The sequence below is a fragment of the Aptenodytes patagonicus genome, chromosome Z (genome assembly GCF_965638725.1).
Source record: "Aptenodytes patagonicus chromosome Z, bAptPat1.pri.cur, whole genome shotgun sequence".
Classification (NCBI taxonomy): domain Eukaryota; kingdom Metazoa; phylum Chordata; class Aves; order Sphenisciformes; family Spheniscidae; genus Aptenodytes; species Aptenodytes patagonicus.
In genome coordinates this window covers 72,004,242-72,030,123 of record NC_134982.1, presented here as the reverse complement: position 1 = coordinate 72,030,123, position 25,882 = coordinate 72,004,242, and the positions used below count along the sequence as shown (strand labels likewise).

Genomic DNA, 25,882 nt, shown 5'->3' with positions numbered 1-25,882 from the left:
TTTCCAAGTTTTGTGCCTAAAACCGAAGCACACTAAATACATAAATACACACACACGCACACCTCCAAACTGTCAAGTTTGTAAAATTAAGCATAGGTATTTCTTCACTAGTAGGATTTTTGCTTTTAAATTTGAATGGCTACCCATGTAATATGAAAGTGTGGCATTCTGATACTAATTAATGAAAAGTTTCTGTCAGAGACATAATTAACTTGAGTCTTCATCAAACAACAAACAGAAGAACATACTTTTAAGAGAAATTAGGAAAAATTTCTTCACCGAAAGGGTTATCAAGCACTGGAACAGGCTGCCCAGGGAAGTGGTTGAGTCACCATCCCTGGAGGTATTTGAAAGACATGGAGATGTGGCACTTAGGTACATGGTTTAGTGGTGGACTTGGCAGTGTTAGGTTTACAGTCAGACTCGATGATCTTAAGGGCCTATTCCAACCTAAATGATTCTGTGATTCTATTCTATGATTCTATGAAACAATTCTATATATCTCTCTTTATGTGTCTGACACAGTATGCAGTTATACTACAATTGTGTGACTACTGCAGAACTTTGAACAAATCTGAATAGAGCACTGATTTCTATTAGTGCTGAAATCTATACACTCATTTTAATGAACTTTACAAAAATGGCTTTTTTCCTCTTCCACAGAGGTGAAGTTTTCCTTCTACAAATCACAGAATCGGAGTTGTGGAGTCAGTCAGCCACCCTGGGAGATTGTCTAGTTTAACTCCCCTGCTCAAAGCAGGGTCAACCAGAGGAGGTTGCTCACGAGCATGTACAGTTAAGTTTTGAATATCTCCAAGGATGGAGACTCCATAACCTCTCTGGACAACTTTGTTCAGCATGACCACCCCTGCAGTAAAAAAAAGGGCACATTGCTGGCTCATGTTCAACTTGGTGCTCACCGGGACCTACAGTGCCTTTTCTGCCACGCATCTTCCCAGCTGGTTGGTCCCCAGCCTGTTCTGGTGGCCAGGATTATTCCTTCCACAGAGCATTTGCCTGCTGTGTTTAACTTCAAAAGGTTCTATTCAGCCCCCTTCTCCAGCCTGTTGAGGTCCCTCTGAAAGGCAGCACAATCATCTGCTCTATTAAAGACTCCTCACAGGTTTTTATCATCTGCAAATTTGCTGATGGTGAACTTTGGACCATTGTCCAGGTCACCAATGAAGATGTTAAACAGTACTGGTCTTAGTACTCCCCTCTGGGGTACACTACTAGTGACTGACCTCCAGCTTGAGCCCAGCAGTTCAGCCAGTTCTCAGACTACCCCACTGCCCATTTACCCAGTCTGTAGTTCATCAGTTTGTCGAGGATGTTACGGAAGACAGTGTCAAAAGTCAAAGTCAACATAAACAACATCCACTGCTCTCTCTGCTTCCCCTGAGCCAGTCATCTCAGCATAGAGGGCTATCAGTTTGGTCAGGCCTGATGTCCCCATTGTAAATCCATGCCGACTACTCGCAGTCACCTCCTTGTCCGTAGTGGTTTTGGAAATAGCTTCCAGGATTATTTCTTCCACCACCTTCCCAGGTACTGCAGTGCAATAGAGCATTCTACAAACCGTAGTTTAAATAGTACTAACTTTCTTAAAGTTCATTAAATTCTAACAGACTGCAAATAGAGCCTTGACAAGACATGTGAAGATTTTCAAAGAAATCCCTGTTCAAGCTACTTCAGCTAGCAATCATCAGGAGAAATAAACAAAAACTTTAGATAGAATGTGCATTTCCCACTATAGATCAGGCTGACACGTAGAAGAGTCCCCAGCATATAAATACACACGAATTTGACAAACTTATCCTTTTTTACCAGACTTTCCTTCACCACTGAGCACAGAAAGTAGCAAATTTTCCCTGGGGAAGGAAGACTCAGAAGTTTCTGGAATGGGATGGAGAAGCCTACAGGTCAACACAGCATCCTGAGCTACCAAGCAGTATTACCAAGGGTGAGGATATAGATTACTCAGCTTGGGGAGTGCAGAAGAATGGCCCTAGATATTACTGCTACTGTGACACTTCTCTTACTATTGAGATCTATCTGTTCATGAAGTCATTACTCCTCACCTTTCTAAAAAGAAGGCCAAGGAAACTTGTGCTTTATACTTTGGACTGCACCGGCAATTCACTTTTTTTTAGCATACACATCCCAATTATAACTATCATCAGGGATTTTCTTTCACTTCCTTAGGATGTTTTCTTTTAGGCAGGTGAGCGATAAAATCCAATCCAATTTTCTTCATATAGCAAAGACATTTTGGGGAACAGAGCATACACAATAATGGCTACAATATCTGCTACAACATGGAATGGAAGTTTCTATGGGAGCCTGAAGTAATTTTGATGCTTAGAGAAAGGCAAGCAAAATATTTTCAGTGAGAACATGAAAAGCTCTACCAAACAGAAAAGCTGACAGGTAGTGATATTGAAGTTTGATCTATACACACAAAGATAAGGATCATTACATCTGCAGGTTGCTAAGGAACAAATTAAATTGGAGGATAGTTGTGAAATCTTCCTCGGGAAGTGGAGAAAAGTTTTCATCCTTTCTAACTTCACAACATCCTTGCAGTCGCTGACTTGCCTAGTGAAGTCTTCCCTTTGAGACCCGACTCAGGCCACTCTTTTTCAGCTGCCTATCCTGGCAAAAGTCTCCTGCGCTACATCTCAGTGATACACATGTATGGCCTAAATTCCCTTGCGATGTTAAATGATTACCATCCTCCTAGAACAAGAGAGTCCGGTTCCCTTTTTTTCAGCTTCCTAGCCAGCTTCCTGGGTAGTACTGGGTATTAGCTGTCTTATTTTGTATCTGCTTAATGCTGGAGATTGAAAGAAACTTTCTTTAAGTAATCTCTCCAGGACACATTACTCCGTGCACCCAAGGGGTCTCCCAGGGTCTGATGAACCCTTCCAGCTCTAACATAGCTCCAAGCAGAATCACTCAAGGTGCACAGCACTCTGCAGCACTCTTGCCAATGGAAATGCCATGCCAGAAGAGCTGAGTTTACTCAGGTCTTTCAGATTTACTAGCTGAGCTTCTGCAACAGATTACTCTGAACCTGAGCAAGCCCTAGAGGCAGTACTACCACTTTATATGCCACTGGCTCTAAGCTAATGAACTCTGCTGAACCTAGAAACAGTTTGTACTTAAGACAGCTCAGGTGTTCCTAAACCAGGGCAGTTATTTGTAACACAGTAACAAAGCTAATAACAGCCTGATGTAAAAGTTCATTTCTGTCATCATACGAATTTCCTTATCTCAATAAGATGATGTATGAATCACCCAATGTTACTCACTCAACTAATACTATTCTCAACTAGGATCTTCATTCATATTTATGCCACTTTTCACCAAGAAACTCCTAATACCCAAATTACAGTGATAAATTTACAGAAAATTGCTTAATTTTGATGGAGGATTTGTCTTTGTTTACCTATAAACAACAAGCTGAAAGAGACTAATACAAGATAAAAAGGAACAGAGACATAGGTAAGACGTTTGAAACAATTACTGCCAAAGAAATTCCAACAAAGAAATTACAGAATTCTAAATTCTAATGAGCATTAAACAAATTAGCATTAAATGACATAGTTGCTATTAATTACTTCATCTGCTTTTGCTGATTACTTTGTTGTTCTTGTCAACTTGGAAAGCCTTCACTGAAATAATAAAATACTTCAAGCTAAATGTGTTATTTTATTATGGTAGACAACAAAGTAACCTTGTACTTAGAGGTGTGTGTGTGTCCCTGCTGCTTCTGATATGCCAGTTACATTCTGAATTTATTTAAGATGTTCTGGAACAGTAATTAGCATTTACCAGCCATAGAAAAGTATGTCTGCATAAATGATAAGACTTTTTTTTTTTTAATGCTGCACAAGAATTTAAAATCCATCTATACACTGAATTTTGGAAGAAAAAAAGGGTATAAAATGTTAAATCCACTTTTAGCATCAAGATGACACAGTGGGGAAAGAAACACCCTACAGTAAAGGCAAAGAATGAAATGCAAAAATATACTGCGGAAATGAGAGCAGTGCTATACAAGTAAACACGAAATGACATCAGAGGTAGGTTCTTCATGCTTTTAAGGAAATTAACACAACCATGCCTTAGGAACTGGTCAACAAAAAAATCTGTCAGTGGTTGTCTTCCCATAGTTTATGGGACCTGCTACATTTTCCCAGTATCTTAAGTGGTGGAAAGAAGTGACTTCCAGCAGACTCCCCTCCTCCATTACTACAGGAATTGAGTGGAGCAGTATCTTCATTAACAATGCTGTTACAAAGTGATTTCTCCATTTAGGCCTGCTCAGGTTGGAAGGACTTCTGAGAGATATTCGATTTGCACTTGGCTTTGTCACAGGAAGCACACCTAAAAGTTCCCAAAAGACTATAACCGAAACAGAGCCAACATGCTGCCTCAGACTGGTTCGTTCAATGAAGCAAATACTTGACTATTTCAAAAAAGCAGGTTTATCCAGTCAGACTTGAGACTAGAACAGTTGTGCTGGGTGCTGCCCTACCTGTTAGCTCTAGGACTAACATAACATTTACTACTGGAAATTCCTTTCTTCTCATAAAGCTTGTGTTATGTAAAATAATCTTTGTTAGCAAAGACTATTACTTGTATTGGTATAAAACTGAGCCTACACTAGAACATACACTGGTGCAGCTGTTTTTAAAAAAAACCAAACACTCAAGCACTCCCCTTCCTGTTCAAGCCAAGCTACTGTAATTTTAAAGCTGTCTTATGCTGCAACAGTTTGCACAGTCACAAATTCCACTATGAGTTCCACAATAAAGCAAGTTTTAATTCACAGGAGTTCTTCAGGTCAGTTTCCTTAGAAACAATTTCCTTACTAAGAAAGTAAGGAAATGATGACAAACTCCATCATAAGTCATCTCTTTTGTCTGTAAACTGACATAAAATATAGCAGATCAGTCCTGTTTCTAAAGTTCTCTGATCTTGACTCTGAGATATAATCTACATGCTTGTAATTTTGTTTTTTTTTTTTATTTCAAGTCAAACCTAGAGACTACATAATTGAACATAAAAAGCATATTTATCATTTAAATGTGCACAGCAATCTAAAAGCAGTACTATAAAAACACCTTAACAAAGTCTGATTTATATATACACTTGTAACAGAGAAGATTTAATTCAGGATATAAACATTCAGATATACTTAAAAAATGCAAACTAATCTACAGAATATCCAGAAATATCTCACCAAGAAAGGTCTCAATAGTTTAAGCTGTACAATTGTCAGCAGCACAAATTTTTTTGGGGCTATGTTACTAGAAACTTCTGTATCCTTACCAGTGGTGGCCCTCCCAAGAATATTGTTCCCTGTTTGCCAACAATAATACTTTCATCAGCCATCGCAGGTACATATGCTCCTCCTGCTGTACAGGATCCCATTACTACTGCTATCTATTGGGAAAACAAACCACAAGTTAATGAAATGTCCAACCCTTAAAAACAGCAAATGCACATGCTACTATTATATATTGTATTGATTTTAATACAGGTTCCGGACAGCACTTCAAGATTATTTTTGCCCGACAGAGCAAACTTTTTATTTATGTTTTAGCTTTTCTTCAAAAAAATAGGGCATCCCTCTAGTTTTCAGCAGTCTGTTAAACTATGATCTTCAGGTCACCCTGCAGGAAAATTCATATATGAAGTACCATGAGCTACGTATGTGAAACATTTGAAGAGGCGCATGTTCTACCATGAAATTTTTTACTGATGAATGGTAAAAAGGTTGAAACCGAGAGGTTGCTCCTGGTATTTACGCTTAAGTCAGAGCTTCAGTTGTTACTTATTGGCATAATTTCACCAATGTTAACATCCTTTGAAGAAAATTCCTCACATCTACTAGTATGTAACTTCAGTTCTTCAATGGATCAACTAATTAACTCTGCCCCTTCAAGGTGTGTGGAGTATCTTGTTATAGGCTTTATAGTACAAATAATCTCTGCTTCATCCTTATGCCTAATTTTGAGATGAACATCTACCCAGTGAACATTTTCTACCAGTAATATTTTGGTGACACTTTTACAAAACCAACTTGACCCCAGACATGATGAATACTGTAGCAGTATATGATCATGAAAGTGAAGTTTCTCACTTCTCCTTCAGGGGAGCTCCTCCAAAGACCCTTTCAAAACGGCTTGTAAAGCAGAAGAAATGGAATACTCATATGGAAAAGGCAGACAATAAGAAAGTAATTGTCTAATCTAACACTTTCTTTCACAACCGCAAAAAAACCCCCCCCACAAAATAATGTTATTTTGCATTGTTTGGAAATATTTCTAAAGCGACATCAAGTAGTGTTCTGTGTTAAATAATAATCTAATGTTTGCTCTTAAAAGAAAACAGCACACAGAAATAAAACTTCCAAATCACATTACCTGTATCTAAAGCAGGAGTAGATGAACTATGTCAACCTGCCATCATCAAATCAAATAGCTTTTTCAGCAAACGGTTTTCAGTATCTTAAATTATATTCAGAGTCACATCATTAATCAGCAGTATTTCTGTTGTGCATTTAATAAATACCTCCAGGTAAATACAAAGATAACATATGCCTCTAGATATGGGAGAAACTTGGGGAAAAAGTTAATTTGATTTTTTCCCTAGGATTTGTGGTTTTTTCCTACTCTTAATTTTACCATGCTCGTGTTGAAAAATGTGCCTGCATTTAAACTTTAACTCAGGTGTTACTTTTTCCAATACATAAATTGGAATATGTATATATTGGAAAAAACAAGATCTACTTTTCAAATAGCACAACCTCAAATTCCCAACTAATGTGCTACTTCCTGACTTCATTCTTTGAATTACTGCATAAGAAATTACTTAGCATAATAAAAATCAACAGTTCTGAATGCACGTACAGTATTTTATACCCACTGATCAGCTCCCCATTGTATCCATGCAGCATATGAGTGCGAGAGAGCTTAGGAAGCGGCTAATGAGAAGCTAATCACAGCTTTCTGATTCACAGCCATACAGATATCAATGCAATTTAAAGCTGCAGTAGGAGTATAATAAATTAGTCACAGGTAAAAGTGGAGGGGGAAATTAAAAGCACCACAGGCAACTGGAAAAAAAAAAGAAAAAAAGCAAGCACTTTAAGGGCAAAATTCAGAAGGGCTGATGAAGCAGACCTTCAGGCAGGCCACAACAAAGAACAGCACGTAGAAAATCCAGACTCCCGTGTCAGAAGAATTAACCAGAATGGAAATCAGAGGGAGCATAATTTCCTAACACCATTTCCTAATGAAATATCCTCTCAGACAGGGAAGATGATTCTAGCTACCACAGTCTGTTAGCACAGAATCAATGGCAGATTTACAAACGTTAATAGTGCCTTTCTGAAATGAAACAAAGGATAGAAATATCTGCCAAACAAAATACACCTGTATTGCATCCCTTAAATGAAGGAGGCACTTCAGTAAAACATTTTTCCCAGTCTTCTATAAATATTTTAAGAAAGTTAAACTTTCATCAGTGTCAGACCAAGAAAATTAAACTTTCATCAGTGTTATCCCAAGCAGAAATGTGTTTTATTAAAAGGCAAATCTTTCCTACACTTAGTTTTTATTGTATAGGAGTACAATGCCACTCTTAATGCAACACTATATGGTAATCGAAATAAAACCAAATTCAACTTTATAAGGAACTTTACAAATACGTTAAAGTTGTGTCAAGTTATTCAGGAAAACACCAGCATGACTTTAGGGCCAGGCATTTCCAGAAAGGTCATGCCTAACATCAGTAATTTCAGCCTTGCAAACTGGGTTTACATATTCATCTTTGAAATAACATCTAAAAATCACTACTCCCATACCAGATAATGAGTGGAGTCTCTAGCAAAAATAAGGTTTACCAAAACTTCTCAAAAGATAATTCAGCAAAACAGCCCTGTGACTGTCTCCTTTGACACCTGGTGTTCCACAAAAATGCTGGGACCAATTTTATTCACAGGTATAAATCTAAAGTACAACCTAGACCTATTAGTGACTCCGCAGGATAGCCAGCTTGTAAACTGTCTTTTTTCCTAAATATTTTTGTTCTAACTAAACAGTGCTTTTCCTCTGGAGACCTAGCTAATCACTACAATTGCTCCACTTTTATTGTTGGAAAGAAAAGAACTGCAGAAGTTAAATTATGTCAGACTTTCTAAAGAGATTTAGTGTATTGTTGGAATCTTCAGCCTTGGATTTCTCTGGAGGCAATGTATTTTAGGATTCGTTGGTAGAGGAAATTATGGTTGAAGTCTGACTTGCTTCCGAAATCTGCCAAAAAGGTACCAAGGTAACAAATGTAGTTTCCTCAGAAATCATGCAAAGCCAATGTCTGCCATGTAAGGAGGAGTCAGATGGAATACTGTATATAATACAGACCGGTGCATCTGCTTCACATAGAAATGAAGTATTAGCTTCTAGTTCCTCCTTTTGGACTAGGAGATTCAAACAAGCACAGCTTCTCACAAAGAATAAATAAAAATGGTTCCAGCCCAACCATGCCTCTCGATGACAGACGTTGGTAAGAATGAAGAAAATAAAGTCCTATTTCCACTTTACATTAATGATGAGTTCAGTAGTCAGGTATGTCAAAACAATAAGGTGGTGAAATACTTCCATGACAGTACTCAGATGAAACAGCAAGTTAGCTAAACATTTACTCTGCCTGAGGTTCCAACAGCTATTTCTAAACCTGATGTTCTAAAACAATTTTTCTTCTCAGGTGGAATATCCCGGAAATTTCCTTCACCTTCTTTCATCCAGCCAAAAGAAAGTGACAGGCATTGAATTGACAACTACACCTAGGAGCAGGCTCTTGAAATTAAGATAATTCAGTGAAAACACCAGCTCAGCGGCCAAAAAAATCAAAGATGTTAGGAACTACCAGCAAAGGAATAGAAAAGAGAATAGTACGTATCATTATGCTATTACATATATATCCATCATTAGTTGACATATTGAGTAGCGCAGTCTGGCTCCTTCATCTCAAAAAAGATATGACGAGACCTGGGAAAAGGTTTACAGAAGATAAACTAGGTCCATCAAAGGTATGGAACACTTTCTGTAGGAAGAACTGCTAAGTAAGCTTGAATTCTTTGGTCTGCAAAGGGGAGTAAGAGGCAGGTATATGAGAGGGCTACACAACCATATGAAGAGCCTGGGAGTTGACTGATTAGACAGAAACTCTGTAGGAATGACCTGATCGTCTGCTTTCCTGGAGCGTTCCTTTATTTGGAGGAGGTTATCTTCGAAGACCATGGACTCCCCTGCCCTCCCTGGCAGCCTCTCACAGGTCCCTGCTGACAATTCCCCTAACAAGCCCAAGACTACTCTCCTGAAGCCCAGAATCTTTATCCTGCTACCTGCCTTCCTCACCTCCATTGGGACCTTATACTCTGCCCTCTACTTTCACTGCAGCCAAGGCTGCCATCAGCAATCACATCCTCAAACATTTCTACATTCTTCATGAGTAATAGATCCAGAAGTGCACCTCCCCTAGCATGCCACTTGCATCAAAAAACTGACTGCAATGCACTCCTGACCTACCCATGACACAAAAACACTTCTAAATCCAGGAACTGTGACTAACAGTAATTCTGTGCATCACTAATACATTAGAAAATAACCTCATTGTTAGGGCAGTTTTATCATGCAGCACATCAGTGCAGAAATGAATATATAAATATACGCATACCTGTTAGTAGGAAGTATGTCTCATTTACTAGCCATCATCAAAGCGGTCCTCACCTTTACAGCGTTGATGCAGAATAATCAACTGTTCCAAGACATTTCCTAGTGCTTCCTCACATGGCCCTACATACCATGTTGTCAAGTCCCTTTTTTTCCCACTCCCAAGATAGGAGCAGGTAGGTCATGTCATTAACACTAAGGCCAAGAAAGAAGACAGCTTCTTCAAAACTATGACTTTTTGTGGACAGTTATTGTGTTTACAGTGCCTCCAAATCCCTAGACTGGGCCATGAGGTCAGCACAACACAGTGCTGTCAAAAACAAAGCATGGGTACAAGCCTTGAAACCAGATAAAAGCAGCAAGCATAAAAACTAATTAGTACATTTCATTCTTAAGTAAAAGCGAATTACCTGTGGAATTCCTTGTGAGGACATGACTGCTTGATTATAGAAAATACGGCCAAAATGATCTCGATCTGGAAATACTTCTGCTTGCCGAGGTAAATTTGCTCCTCCTGAATCAACTAGAGTGAATGAAAATATATTAACATGTCTTTGAACAATGTTATATACTTAAGTTGTTGGTAAATTATCTGCACATTACTTAAAATATACAGCAATTACTATCAGTAACACTGTATGTTTTTCCATAAATCTAGGTATATTAGGATATTCTTCTTGGAAAAAAAAAAGAAAAAGAAAACTAGTAATACCCCCCACGCAATAACATTCAACCAAATCATTCTAATGGAAAATAAATTCAGATGTGCTTAGAGATGCAATCGTACCTCCCTATACAAACTTCTAAGCCCATCTTATTGCAAAACATTTAAACTACAAACACTTTCAAAGTACAGTTTTAACTCAATTATTCTATTGCAATTCTGTCACAAGTTCCAGAAAAGGGCGAGACTAACCACTGAGTTCGAGAGGTATAGCATGTGTACTTTCACACCCCGATTATACAGACATACCGAAGACCTTATACTATTGTTGTGGATTAACCCCAGCCGGCAACTGAGCACCACACAGCCGCTCCCCCACTCCCATCCCCGGTGAGATGGGGCAGAGAATCAGAAGGATAAAAGTGAGAAAACTTGTGGGTTGAGATAAAGACGGTTTAATAGGTAAAGCAAAAGCCGCGCACGCAAGCAAAGCAAAACAAGGAATCCCTTCACTCCTTCCCATCGGCAGGCAGGTGTTCAGCCATCTCCAGGAAAGCAGGGCTCCATCACACGTAACGGTGACTTGGGAAGACAAACGCCATCACTCCCAACGTCCCCCCCTTCCCTCTTCTTCCCCCAGCTTTACATGCTGAGCATGACGTCATATGGTATGGAATATCCCTTTGGTCAGTTGGGGTCAGCTGTCCCAGCTGTGCCCCCTCCCAACTTCTTGTGCCCCCCCAGCCTACTCGCTGGTGGGGTGGGGTGAGAAGCAGAAAAGGCCTTGACTCTGTGTAAGCACTGCTCAGCAGTAACTAAAACATCCCTGTAATATCAACACTGTTCCCAGCACAAATCCAAAACACGGCCCCATACTAGCTACTGTGAAGAAAATTAACTCTATCCCAGCCAAAACCAGCACAACTATCTTTAGGAACCTTCATTTATTATGTGTCCTTGCCTCATGATGTGCCCTCCAGCTTACAGGTCTCCAACTGCAGCTGCCTCTCCCCTCCCAAATAATGAAAATACATCATGTTGTAAGACTCCAAAGAAGGAGAGAATACTAGCAGGAAACGCACAGGGAGGCCAAGCATCTCTGAGAACTCTGGCTCCTGGTAATTAATTTTTATCTACGAGCAACAGTCCACATGCACATTCTCATGTTGCATGACTGCAGCCAGTAATGCTCTACATTCAGCTTCACCACGAAGCCACATTTTGATTCTTTCCCCTGCCTTTGCAGAACTGCGCTCCCAAACCAGCATCAACTCTGGCAACTAGACAAAGTCCAACCTGGTCAACATACCAGTGTTGCGAAACAGGCCATCCCTGAACACAAAAGAAAATGCCCACACCAGTGACTGACTCAGTGACAAATGGCACCAGGTGTCCACATCAGAGAATTAACACCTAGGCAGCTACTACTGAGGGAAAAGGCGGTTCAAATGGCATGAAAATTACATGGTCAGCAAAGTGCTGACTGACTACAAAGCACTCCCTCTTGATCGCACAACTGAAACGAACTGAAACAAGCCCAGGTACAGAAACTGCAAAAGTAAAATAATTCACCAGTTTGAGCGACAAGCACTATATATGCAGGGACTATACATCTCAAAGGTGGCATAAAAAAATTAAACCTTTGTTTCAAAGGCGTATCCATGTCCCACAGTTCCTCATTTCGTAAGATTTTAAACCAGTAGAATCACACATAACTGCTCACTGATGACTCACTAAAAAAGTAAGAGTTGTCTGAACAAATAGAATTTGCTCATAATTCACACTAAAAAAATCATACAGTTGTTTTGCAAACAGCAAAGTTAAGTTTCTTTGGTTTTTTATGACTGAGACAAAATTTAGCCCTCCCCTTGCCTCCAAGACTCTTCCCATTGCAGTGTGACAATCCCACAAAGTCCCCACCCACAGTGTCCCTGTAGCCACCCCACCAATACTTTCAAGTTCACATTTCTCCTAATCCTTCTCTCAGTATTCTTTGCATGCTTGGCCTACCAGCAGGGCAAGAAATTACAAATGCTTATGCTGGCCAGGACCTACATTTACGTTGACTATTTAACTAGAACAAGCATCCCGACTGGCAAACCAGTTAATGCCTCTCAGCTGCTATGTAAGCTGCTAAGCCAAGGAGAACTGACAAGGACTAACCCACCCTGTTTTTTAAATGGAGACAGTAGAAAGGTCTTTCTCCTCTGATGCTGACTTATGCAAAATCCACAGGAATACACACTCTTTTAAATCTCTCTGCCAAATTTGACTGAAATTGGCTAATGGGTTCTAAAGTTATTGGATTGGGAATTGAGACTGAAAGACAGACATTGGCAGAAAGCATTTGTATTTGTTAAAAAACAGGCTAAGAAAATACTGCCTGTAATATACTAAAGATATTTAGCACTCTGATCTTAATCTTTAATAAAAGTACACGTAAGTAAAACTTACATGAGGGTTTGGCTAAATACTGATTTAATAGACTATACTCAAAATGCAAAATAATACATAATGAAGTTTCTGCTTCAGTAAAATTCATCCCAAATTGTAAAAATCTGTTATTTCAAATTATTATTGACACTTCTGGAACTGAGACTTTTTTTTCTTTGGGAAGTTTTCTCATACAGCTACATGCTCCACCAAAAGGCAAAATAACTTCTTTTTTTTTAAAACTGTAATTTGGATTAAGACTGGATGAGACTATAGAATGGATTGTTCAAGCATGACAGAAGGGAAAGGAATAAGAAAGAAGTGATACAGTGGCATAGTTATATCTGTATCTTATGAGCCCAGCCCTACAGCAGTGCAAAAGATAGTACTGAGAAGCTATGGGTACCCTCCGGCTAAGATTTGCCACCAATCTGTAGAGGTAACAGTATTGATGAAAAAAGGACATTTGCTATTTCTGCAATGGGACTTACCCAAATATAGGCAAGGGAGATGATTTTGCATTGCAATTTCTTGAGCACGTAAATGCTTCTTAACAGTGATGGGATAATAGGTACCACCTTTGACAGTTGCATCATTAGCAACAATCAAGCATTCCACCCTAAAAATAAGACAAGTTTATGAGAGAGAAAAATATTTCTAATGAATAAGTATGTTTGTTGGTTAAGAACTGCAACATGCCAAGGACCCTCGAAGCCCTGATGATCAAAAAGAGCCCTCCTCACCTGCATTCCCTCAAATGCACATTGTAACAGCAGTCTCAGCGCTATGATGTCCTGTTTCACAGCCTCTTAACTCCCTAAAATAATGCTGTATAGCATCATATTTAATTTCAACAATAGTCTTGGAGGTACTTTAGTGAGCAAAACTAATTCTTAGCCAAGAATACCACCCTATTTTTTGAAAATTGCCTTACCGAGGTACTAATCTCTCTCCCTTATCAGACACCAGAAATTGTGTGTTCTGCTTTCGTATGGGATACACTAACTAAAAAAAAAATAAAATAAAATCACTCCCTTTTAGCTAAGACTGAACAAATTAAGATACCAACTCTGTTAATTTTTTGGGTGTCAGAAATGAAAGACTAAAAATGCTAATAGCTTAATACTGGAAACTAACCAAAATTATACCTTCTTCCTTTTCATATCACCAATAATGTAGATCACTGGTATCTCTCACCCAGATACTCGTCCAATGCCTGTGATAATGCCTCCTGCCGGTACCTCTTCATTACCATACAACTGGTAACCTGCAAACTGGGAGAACTCCAAGAACGGAGACCTGAATAATGACAAATACAACACAATTTTAAAAAGGAATTGGCCATATTTGCCATTGAGCCTCACTTAAAAGGTTAATGAGGTTTGTTTTTTTTTTAAAAAGAGTATTTCAAAGAACACTTCTGTAAAATTTCAGCTGTGTTATTTGCCAGTGTTTATGGAAACTAAAGAGAAAACAAGCCTGTTGCAGTAGTTACCTACAAAAGAGAACCTGAAGTGTTTTTAAAAAAAGAAAGTACCTACCCGGGATCAATAAGCCTGTCGATTCTCTCTCTGGGTAACAGCTTTCCTCTTGATGTGTGAAGCTTACGAGCTTTTTCTCCACCTCCTGTGACACAACAGTAAATTGTTAGATTTAGTATGGACACAGATAGATAAATCACCACTTATATTAAAACCTGGAATGGAAACACTGATGAGTTCCCAGTTTTTGAAGTATGGACCTTAATAATGAATTTACTAAATAATGGTTTTCATTGCAAACAGATTTAATGTATTGATAAAAATGCTTGCTTTTCAGATCTACTCCATTTTCCCCCTCATTTTTTATAGTTAGCCTTGAGGTAAAGACTTTAATAAACAAAGTTGTCTGAAACTTTCTCCCACTGCTTGGCATTGAACAGAAGGGTTGAAAACACAAACACACAGACAGAAGCACAGCAGTGAGAACTACAAAAATACTATTCCCCAAAATTGGTTCAAAATAGCCATCTTGAAAGACTCTACACAATCTGGATTAATTTCCTTAGATTACTCCAAAACCGTAAGCAGAGTTCAGACACACAGCATTTAATATCAAGTTTATCTTTGCTTCACTTCAACTCTTTACTTGAGGTCATCCTAAATCATATCTTTTGCTCTCTAGAGCCTTATGTCATTCAATACTTAAGATTTGTTGACAGACCTCAGCCTCTTTATAACAACAGCTTATACAAATATTGTCTATGTAGACAGATCACTGATCCACCTCATCACTCTAAAATTGTCTCCCCTGTCCAAAATTAAGAAGGTACTATTTTGCTAACATTTCTCCTGAGACTTCAAGATTTCTTTGTCAGCTATGCACCACTGAAACAGAGCTTTTAAGCCTACCTTTCAAGCCCTTTCTCTTACCTCCTTCCTTGATCACTATGCACATCATTTCCTACCTGCTAGGCATGCCAGAAAGCCCACAATTTATTTCTGAGTCAGCCTGTTCTTTAGGTGTGTATATCCAGCCTAAGTCTAAATCTTGTAAATTCTTTCTGTACAAGTTTCTTAAGATACAAGCTCTCATATCGACCCACAGAGCTAATACTCTCATCCAAGTGCTCAACATCCCACACCGTAACTACATTTTCTCTGACCTCCCTCCATCTTGCCTTTCTCATTTACACCCAGAGTCATGCTGCAAAAATAATTTTCTATCCTGTGATTTTTCACCTCTGTGCACTCTGCCTCTTCACACACTAATTGTAAATGCTTGCTCTCTGGGCCCTGTAGCCATTCTATTGAACTTTTCTCTTCCAAGATCAAGACGTTCGCTCTACCCTATGCTAGCCTCCATTCTGTAGACTGTGAGAAGCAGCGTCCCTGACAACGAAACAAACTTGGAGGCATTTCATTTTAAATCCCTTCTTTAATTTCTCCTTTACAGTAATGTCTATAAAAACATCACTGTGACTGCTGATGTGCTATGATTGCTGCCAGTCAGAGAGACTAAAAGTATCTCAGTTGCTTCTTGTAGTTGTCATCAGAAATCCATCTGTTGTAACTTATTGTAGCCTGTAAATTCTTTGGGGTAGGGACCATTTTCCTGTTGCACAGCTGGGGATGACTCCGTAGAATGGGATATGGGTTCACAAAAGCCCTACCCACTGAAGTAACAGGTAAAGAATGAAGCATTCATTACAAAGGCATCAAGCAAGAGCTCACCCTCTGAAAGACAGCTCTTACAGAGAAAAAGATGTTGCACTTATCCTTCAAAAGTATTCAACATAAGTACCTAATTCTTCTCATATACTTAAATGACAGGCAAAGCAATCTCAATCGATGTCACTCAAAATGGTGTATTAACATCCTGGTAGATCTCCCTGAGATGGAGAAAAGATGAGGGCCACGTTCTTGACCTGTTGTCATGCAATGGGCAAGAACAGGAAAACGTGCAGCAGTGAAGGCAGCCATGATCATTAGTTCATGAGCCACATAGGGAATTCCTGAATAGTCTCTACACACATAAAAGACAGAGGTAGTCCACGGGTTTCAGCATCTCTTCAGGAAATCCTGGAGCTTTGTTTCACAGCAAGCAATAAAAAACACTAAGCACAAAATCTTAACTGTGCTCCGTTCCAAAGCTGTAAAAGAAACTGCATTATGTAAGAAACAGTATATGAAGAGACAAACAGTATCATGATGGACACAAGAAGGGGAGAATTAAAGCTGCATGCTCAACCTCTGGCACCACAGTTAAGCATTTATAAACCATTTTCATTTTATCATCCCCATTAATTATAGTCAACTGTAATTAATTCAAGTAGTCTTACAAGTCAAGAAGATGAAACACAGATTTCAATCTTTTAAACTATTACAGACTTGCTTTTGTTTGCCAGCACAACTACAGCTGGGGTCTTTGAAAATCCTCTTTGCACGTGAAGAGACTAACATGCAACTCAAACAGAAGCACATTTGCCAAACCAATTTGTTATAAAAGCAGGCAGCAGTGGATGAAGCAAGTGAAGTGGACAGTGTATCAGTAAAAGCCTTTTATTAATAATCCTATTTTAAAAATATTGCCATTAGAAACATACATTCCATTGATTACTAAGATTGGAACTAATTAAAAATTAACTGACTCTAAATATCCAGTTTTCACTATCTACTTGCTTACTTTTTGCCTCTCTGGCAATGAAATTAATCTTCTGTTTGCCTAAATCAGCCTTGCTTTCATTTATGTCTGCTTCTAGTAATTTATGGATTTGCTTGCATTAGCATGTTGCTCTGATACTCAACTGGCAAACAAAAAAAATGTGTTAACACACTAGATACTGTGGTAAACAAAGAAGTGCTAAGGGTATGGACATTTTTCTTAGCTAGCCTGAGTTACTAAAAAAAACCCTAAATTTTGAACAAAGTTAGCTTGGACATAAAGCTTTTAAGATTTTTCAACTGACAGAAGATGGTAAATCTAGATTTAAGCAGATGAGCTAAAATGTCAGTAGGACTACTACAGTCCAGCAAATATGTCCTATCTGAATGAACTGATTAATGAATGTATAGCTATAGGGGAAAAAATCGAAAGAACAAAACTGGGGTTTGGACCAAATTAAACAAGTGTTCTAAAATCTAGACTATCATACTTACCCAATCTGATTTTTTCTGCTTGCTCTTGGAGTTCAGTTACCAGTGCTTTCATTCGTTCATAGTTTTCCTAAGTGGGGAACAAAACAGCATTTTAAGTTTAACCAAGAGTGACAGTATTATTTTTTAACAAACAAACACAGAAAGTACAAGATTTATTTATCTTCCAAATTTCATTTAACCTTATTAAATACTGGCTCTGTATTGTCTTTAAAGTAATAACATTTCTACCTATGTATTGGCTTTCCTCAGGCATCCCAAAGCATTTAATAAACATGCTTCATGAGAAATCTCCAGTGCAATAGGATTGTAAAAGACTAGTTCCAAATTTAATAAACAAAAACAGAATTAGTCATTACAGAGTGCTATTCTTCAGGTTTTGTTAATTTTTTGTTACAGCTTTGTTTTTTTAAATCTAATTTTGTCAAAAACATCACAAGGATTCAAATTAAGTGCTGCTACGTCTCTTGTACCAAAAGATGAATGACCTAGACTAAACAGAATTTGGTAAACACTTTTTTACATTCCTGTTGTTTGGGTAGAATGTAAAGATAAAACAAAGCTTGTAAAAAAAAAAAAAAAAAAAAAGTCTGGTCTTCTTGCCAATATCGCTCTTAGAAAAACAAAACCTCTTAATTTTGAATATGTGTGATCCAGTACGGAGCTCACCATTTCTATCAGAATTACCCAAAACTGTGTGCTCATCACAGCAGTTTTTTACCATTTCTTAGGAATTAAAAGGTATTAGTCAAGCTTAATTTGTTTTCCAGACATATTAAGAGCTATGTTACCTCTTTGAAAAGTGTAGCTGCAATAAAGGAACATAATAACTGCTGCATAAAAAAAAATCATACTGTCTTGCCTAATTCTCATTTAGAAGGTATTAGAGACTACTTTGACAGAAAAAACAATCTGGTGACTCTATATTTGGACTTGAACACTCAGAATTAAGTTTTCCCCTAGAAGCAAAAAGCGTTGCAGTTAAGTTTGTTCAGCTCTGTCATAGCCACTGAAAGGCACAAAGATCCAAAGCAGGAAGAAAATAAAACCACGTACACAGGCACCTTGCATTCAAACTGTTTTAGCTGCATAGTAAAGACTGTCGAAAGAACACATTTCTCCCCCTTTGTAATTGCTACAAATAGATTAAAAATATGCTTTTACCTTTCAATAGAGTATCAGGTGAAAACAGGCCTTAGCAATTTTATCAGCTCGTATACACAGTCAATACAAAAGGTGAGCATTTAGAGGTCATCCAGCAAGACCAAGGTGACATACTGAAACACTAAGTCCAACTCTTGTGCCTCTGTTGGCTCTTGGGAAGGATTCCCCATGTTCTAACGAAGTGCCATCTGCAATATGGCTCACAGCCTGCACTTGTATGAATTTTGTACCACCCATTGCTAGCCAACACCTAACGCATCCCAAGATACCAACCTCAGTTAACAAAATCTCTCTGATGTGTGGTGTCACCCTGCTGCCCCCTGACTACTGAGGACATGGGAGGTCACCAGACTTTTCCATCTCCTCTCTCCCTTGTAAGGCTGTATCAGTATGTCCACCACATTATTCGCCTTTCAGTCTATTTCTTTTGACACTTTAATTCTCCCTCTCCCTGCCCCACCCACAGCACAGCTCCAACACCTACCTCTACAAATGTTTTTCTTCCTCGTAGTCTGTGAAATCACACTGCAATGACCTACCGGCAGTTTTACTACTGTCACAGCATCCCAAAAACCAAGAAGAAAACAAGCCACGTCCTGTTAATTTGACCGCCGCTCCTAGGAGAGACTACGAACAGCCACACAACCACATGCAGCACTGAAGAAAACAAAACCTGCTTTTAATCCTTTCCAAAAGACTCTGTTTACAAGTTAACTTTTTTCCCCTGTGAAAAATCTGTAAAACAGCCATGGTAATTCCATACTTCTAAAAATCTGCAGTTGTTACAACACCCAATTTTATTCTATGTTTGAGAGATCAGCTTGTCCAGCTGGCTCATTTCACAGCATTACACATATTTTCCCCATTTCTCCTTGTTCAGTTTTCTGTTTTCTCTAAATACACTCACCTTTTGCACACAGTACTGAGCTTAAAAACTCACCTTTCACATAGCAAAAAAAAAAGCAGCTAAAAATGGCAGAGTAAATTAAAATGGGCACAGCAATCACAATCATAGGCTTGTTCATTAGATTCTGAATTAACAACTCCCTGTAGCTACTTTAGCTACTCTACATGAAAAATTGTGAAAGGACTTTGCAGATCATCTATAAAAAATATTGTACTCAAATACCTGAGTTGCTTAAATTGACTTAATTTCTATCCTTATCTTCCATGCCTTTAACCAGAACGCAACATCATTGTACTTTACGAAGAAGTAAAGATGCCTTGAAATCTCAATGTAGGTTTTGAATACACACAGAGAAGGCTCCTCTCAGAACCAAACGTGCTAGTTCTACCATGTATTTGTGGGCTCTTGATTAATTAACGACAAAAAGGCCCGTGAAGTGATGCAAGTTCTTTCTGGAAGCTGGCCCTTGCACCAGTAAGTTCTATAAAATTCTGCTGTTAATATGAGGGCTTCTACGAACTTTAAAGCAAATTCACGAGGCAAAACCTACAGACTAATCCTACAGTTATTGCACAAGCTAAGTGAATTACTGCTACACAAGCAAAGCGGCTGCAAGAGCTAATCCTTGGAATCTTTACATAGGTTTTCCTTTATTTTCCAGAATTTAAACTTACTTATTTTTAAATTACATTTTTACCTGTCTGGTTTGAAAGACAGTTTACATTATGAAGGCCAGCCTGTCTAGCTGAATTCACAGCCCCAAAGGCAAACATTAGCTAAAGAAGGCAAGACCTTCATCATGTATCGTTATACCTTCTTGTGTTTGCACTGTTATTCCCTGTATTACTTTTATTTCAGATGGTTAAGTGCCTCACAGCAGGAACCTCAGTTCTTCGCGTCTGTAAAGCACTACATGCATTTACAGAGCTCCACAAATTATTTCTACCAAATACTAACACGATTAGCTATTTTACTGCTTGAATGACGTACCAGATGTATCCAACTAAGTGGGCTTGTCTAGCACAACTAGGCAAACTTTTCCTGTTTTCACATCCCATTGGAAACCGCTGCCAAAATACATGAACATCAAAAAAAAAAAAAAAAAGTAAAAAACATGTCCTATGAAAGTTACCAAGCCTTTTCTTTTGAGATCAAAAGGTACACACACACAAATGCAAATCCAGCGACAGCTTAGCTGAGTAAACACATTTATTAAAATATTACTTTTTTTGGTATGCACAATATGACTATACACACATATATACACACACACACTTCATACACACGTGTTGCATGTGTGTACATATACACATACACACTGAAATTTCACAAAAGTTTCAGTCACCTAACTTCTGTCCCAAAATTTTATTTCTGCAAAACCAAACACAGAACAAAAGGAAATATTTCAGTAAGAATACATGTTGCTTCGCTTGCTGTTTGATATTTTACTTGAAACAAATCTGAAAACAAATGCATGCCCTCCGACCAGTTTTGATCCACGCCCAAAACCATGGTTTTCTCAGCCTGTGAACACGATTTTTATCTTGAATACGATGACGTTAATAATGCCCCATTAAAAATAAAACTATTTACACCAGATATAAGTACTGTTCTCTTCATAAAGACAACTGGAGTTCCACCTATCCCTCCTCCTTCTCCTCCAAAGATGATTCTTTCTGCTGGTACCGTGTTTTCTGGAGGCATGCCCATGACTTTGTAAAACTATTCCACCCGTCTTCAACTCAGGAATCAATTTGCAAACACAAGAAAATTTCCGACTTTGAAATCACCAGACACCACCTTCAACCGCCTACAAACTCCCTGTCTCCACTTCATTAGTACAATATCGACTAGCTCTTCAACACCGAAAGTGCAGTAAGAGCTGGCATTTTGATGAAAAAAAAAGGAAGTGTAAAAAAAAAATCCATAACGAGGCAGACGATGGTACAAACCCACGTCCTTTTTATACGGTGCCTTTACACACAGCTTGAATGAAATAAACAGAACTTGGCATTTAAGGAGTCTGAAGGGGGGAGCAGCACTGTAAAACCGGCCTGCGCGCAAGGTGACCTGGGGCTGATTCACAGAAGCGCATGTCTACCACGTACCAGCGTACGTAGCGGCCACTGTGACACCAGCTATGAAGGGCCACTGCGGCACTTTCACTCGGAGCCCGCGTCCCCGTTTTGTTTTTGTTCTCCCGCGGACGGTCCCGGGCAGAGCACGCCCGGCCCACGGCGCACACGCACCCCGAGCTCCCGCAGCCCCGGGGCGCCGCTCGCAGGCCGCGCCTCACGGGTGGGGGCTTCCCTCAACAACCGGCAGGTTTGTCACAACTACGGCGTGGAAGCGGACGGCGGGCGAGCCGCGGGCCGGGGCAGGCCGAGAGGGTCGGCACCGGCCGCGCCCCGGCCCGCTCCCAGCCCGGCTGCCGGCGGGCAGGGGTGGGCGAGGCCCCGCGGCGGCCTGGCTGCCGCAAAGCCAGCCCCCGACTCCCGCGGGTCCCCGGGGCTCGGCACCGCTGCCCGCCCCCAGCCCCCGCCGCACGGGGAGGCGGCCCCCACCCGCCGGAGCCTCCCCTACGCGGCCTGCGGCCCATCGGGCGGAGGGAGCCGGGCCCGCCCGGCCCGGCCTACCTGGTAGAGCGCGGAGCCCGCGTCGGGGCGCGAGCCCACCGCCGCCACCGCCTCGCCGCGGTAGGCGCGGGCGGGCGGGGAGGCGGCCGCGCGGCGCAGCAGCCGCCAGAGGCCCAGCAGCCGCCGCGGGCCCAGCAGCATGGCGGCCGAGCCGAGCCGAGCCGGCCGTCCCAAGCCCGCCGCCGCCGCCACTCCCCCCCGCCGCAGCCAATGGGCAGAGCGGGGCCCTGGGGCGGCCCCGGGCGGCGGGGCAGGGCCGGCCGGGGCCGGCGCGCCGCGTCCTTGTCTGCGCCCGGCGCTGCCCGTCAGGGGGTGGGTGCGGCGCCGCCGGCCCCGCCAGCCCCGCGGCCGAGCCCCGGCACCCGGCCGCTCCGTCCTGCCGCTCGTGGGCTGGCTGTCAGTAGACCGCAGCTGCACGCTCCATTCAGTCCCCGTAGCACTTGGTGCGAGATAAAGCCAAAGAACTCCCTTTGAAAGAATTGTTAGTATGCTTCACTTCTCGGACAGGACTACATACTTGTGCAACCCAGAAAGGTCCTTGGCAGTCTTACCATTAACTGCTGAACTGCGACAGTAACAGTTGCAGATCTTTTTTAAATCCTAACCTCTTTGCTTGAGTTGCTTCCTCGTTGGAAAGCTTTGCCGTTTTCCAGCATTCATTTTATTTTGAACAAGGCTGTATTTTTTTATTTACAGAGAGATGGCATGGGGAAGCCAGATACCAAGTAAATTAAGCTCCATTCTAAAACAAAAACAGAACCACACAAACAGGTGTATTCAGTCTCTTGCCACCATACAAGCAGGCCTGTATGCATCCCACTGTTGCAGCCAATACTTTAGCCATTCATTTAGCCCACGCTTTTGTTAACTTACTATACCTATGAGCATGTAAAAAATGCAACTGATATTCTAAGAAATGGAAACACTGATAATATAAAATAATTTATTCACATAATTTACATACAGAATACGACTACTTTCTTTGAAACAGAAAGCTTATATGTGATGATACAGGGAGTCATATAACTCTAAGCAAAGCAGTCTTATGCCACATCTTTGTAAAAATGCTAAACTAATAGGCATTGAGATTTCATTGATCTTTTCTTACATCCTTCACCATTATAAAACTTTCATACACAAAACAGAACACAAAGTTGTCTTATCACTATTCAAATTAAATTTGTTCTTAAAAAAAAAATCCTCTAACAAAGTGCATGTGACTTACTGCAAGGGAAAAAAAATGAGTAGCCCCAATTAACAAGGTAGATAAGGCACCTTAAATCTTAGTAATGAAATAGTTGTGGTTTTTTTTTTCCTTGTAATATGAATGCAAGCTAAAATGTACACAACTAAATGTAGAATGGTTATCACCTCAGAAAGTACTTAGGGCAATTATTTTATAGCAACTCCCCAGAAATCTTATTTTTAGGCTCTATCAGTGCAAGTGATTTAAACATGCCACATGTATCAAGAACTAAACACTTGCATACCTAAAATAATATCTATAAGATATACAATACATGGAGCTTTATGTATAGATTAATCTATTTCATAATGTTTACAGTAAGACAATATTTAGATAAACATTTCAAGTTAAATGGATTAGGCAGAGCACAAGATACTGAACAGAAACTGGTGGTGGTGCTCATTTTGGTGTTTGTTTTTTTTTTTGGGGGGGGGAGGGATGTTGACAGTATGCTTTCAAGTAAGTTACTTTACACTGGGACTGTTAGTCCCTTTTCCATCACCTCAAGAAGATACTGCTGCTAGCAACATTTGATTGACAGAGGCCTGATAACATAGCAATCTGCAGTAACAGTAGCTTTTCTGTGTATTTTTCCTTGTTGACAAAATTTTAAAGGCTCCTTCAGAAGCCTTGCCAATAACTTCTGAGGAGGCAAACATGCTCAAACTTCAAGTTCTTCAAAATTAATTAGATACTTATATGAAAATATTTGCCAGTAAATGATTATCCAGTCCGAAGCTGAAGACAGATTTCTTGAGAGCATAACAATACCATTTAAACATCAGTTGCACTTTCATAATAAATCATTTGTTTTGCAAAAGTACCTGCTGGTATTAAGTAACAGGAGAAAAATTTAGACTACTTAAATCTATACACTCATTTTTGTGTAATAAGCAGTTTCAGAATAAATATTGAATCTTTCAACAACCACCTGACTTTGAGACTGCATGAACCTTGTTACCTCATCAAGACAATCTTCTTGATGAGGCAAGTAAAAAGTTAGACCAAAATCTAAAGCTACACCAGCATTTCATAGCGAGTTACAGTATAAGTAGACATGCAACATGAGGAAAACCATTCAAATTCAACTGCTTCAAAGTAGCAAATCCTCAAAGCAACCACATTGTATAGTCATGGTTTAAATCCAATCTTTGTGCTACTTTGCACAAGGGAAACCAAGGAAGTCAGCAGAGATAAACACCTACACATAAAACCAAGGAAAAGAAATGGTATCTATCCCCTTATTTTCAAATTTAGAAGGAAATTAGCATTTATGCTAGTAAACATTAACCTCTTCCTCCCACTCCAATAGGACAGTTGCAAAGATTAACATTGTGTAGCATCTTTTAGTAAATTGTGTTTTTCTGGTTGTTCTCAACACATTTTTAAGGAACTAAACCCATTTGGCTTTTCAGGTTAGGATCTTTTAATTTATGTAATTAAAAACTCTTACAAAAATATGCCATTTGGAGATGCTAATAAAAATACCTGCAGTGCTTGACATATGTATTTACTACACTACTTCCAGTATTTGCATCCTGATCTACAGAGATTACACTATGCATAAAAGGTTCATTCCTCCTTCTAACACACTAACATAACATACTTCACAAAAAGAAGTAAAGAACTTGTATAACCAGTACCACAAGCTTTAGCATTAAAATTCAAAGTGATATTTGTAACAAGATTAAGCATTTTTTCATTGCACTTTTCTGGAAGAATGTCATGGACCCGTTATTGGCGTCTAAACAAATGAAACTATAAGTGAGAAGCCGCTGGTCTGGTCCAATGACATCAATGTAGTGGTTTAGATGTCAACATTTTAAAAGTATCCAGGTCACTTCAGAAGGAATCCATTTCATCTTTATGGAATTTATTAACAACAGCTTGGCTGACAGTAAGTGTGGCATAATGAACATTAGAACAAATCAGAACTTTTAAAAAATATTCTTGTCTTGTTGCATTATACTATCAGATCCCAGGTTTTTATAAAGCCAATTTGCTATTCTGAATCATCCACTTCCATAAAGATGTCACTGAAAAAATACTCGGAGATTCTGGTTGGCTCTTCTTCCTTTTCTTGATCTTTAGCACAAAGGGGTGGCTTCTCACATGGCTTGTTACTTGGAACCTAGTAGAAAAAGAAAAGGCTGCTCTTAACAGTCTTAATCTGTTTGTGTGTAAGTGTGTGTGCATATATATATGTGTGTGTGTATATATATATATATATATATGCACTTAACTTCCTATCTAAATTAGAAGCTCTAGACAAAAAATTCAGAGTTTACTGAAAATGGCAAACAAGTAGATATATGTGCAGAGAAAAAACAACTTAGTTCCCTTATAAGTTTCCTAGACATGTACAAGTCAGGATTTATTCACTGGAGCAGGTATCTCTCTCAAAGCATGAACACTACATACCCACCTACCCACTCCTGAAACAACTAATTCA

General features: G+C 39.6%; 2 protein-coding genes across 7 annotated transcripts in view; both read right to left on the bottom strand.

Moving 5' to 3' along the window:
• Positions 1-22,325, bottom strand: part of MCCC2 (methylcrotonyl-CoA carboxylase subunit 2) — a 39,290-nt gene extending 16,965 nt beyond the window's left edge. The window contains exons 1-7 of the mRNA XM_076362019.1: positions 22,185-22,325; positions 17,481-17,547; positions 14,385-14,469; positions 14,041-14,142; positions 13,335-13,462; positions 10,157-10,269; positions 5,341-5,454 (exon numbers count right to left, since the gene is read on the bottom strand). Of these exons, the coding sequence (XP_076218134.1) occupies positions 5,341-5,454; positions 10,157-10,269; positions 13,335-13,462; positions 14,041-14,142; positions 14,385-14,469; positions 17,481-17,547; positions 22,185-22,325 (750 nt within the window). The remainder of the gene's footprint in view (positions 1-5,340; positions 5,455-10,156; positions 10,270-13,334; positions 13,463-14,040; positions 14,143-14,384; positions 14,470-17,480; positions 17,548-22,184) is intronic.
• A 782-nt stretch (positions 22,326-23,107) lies between these two features.
• Positions 23,108-25,882, bottom strand: part of BDP1 (BDP1 general transcription factor IIIB subunit) — a 57,894-nt gene continuing 55,119 nt past the window's right edge. For all 6 annotated transcript variants that reach the window (XM_076362973.1, XM_076362977.1, XM_076362975.1 and 3 more), the window contains one exon: positions 23,108-25,561. In XM_076362973.1, coding sequence (XP_076219088.1) covers positions 25,433-25,561 — 129 coding nt within the window. In that variant the 3' untranslated portion in view covers positions 23,108-25,432. The remainder of the gene's footprint in view (positions 25,562-25,882) is intronic.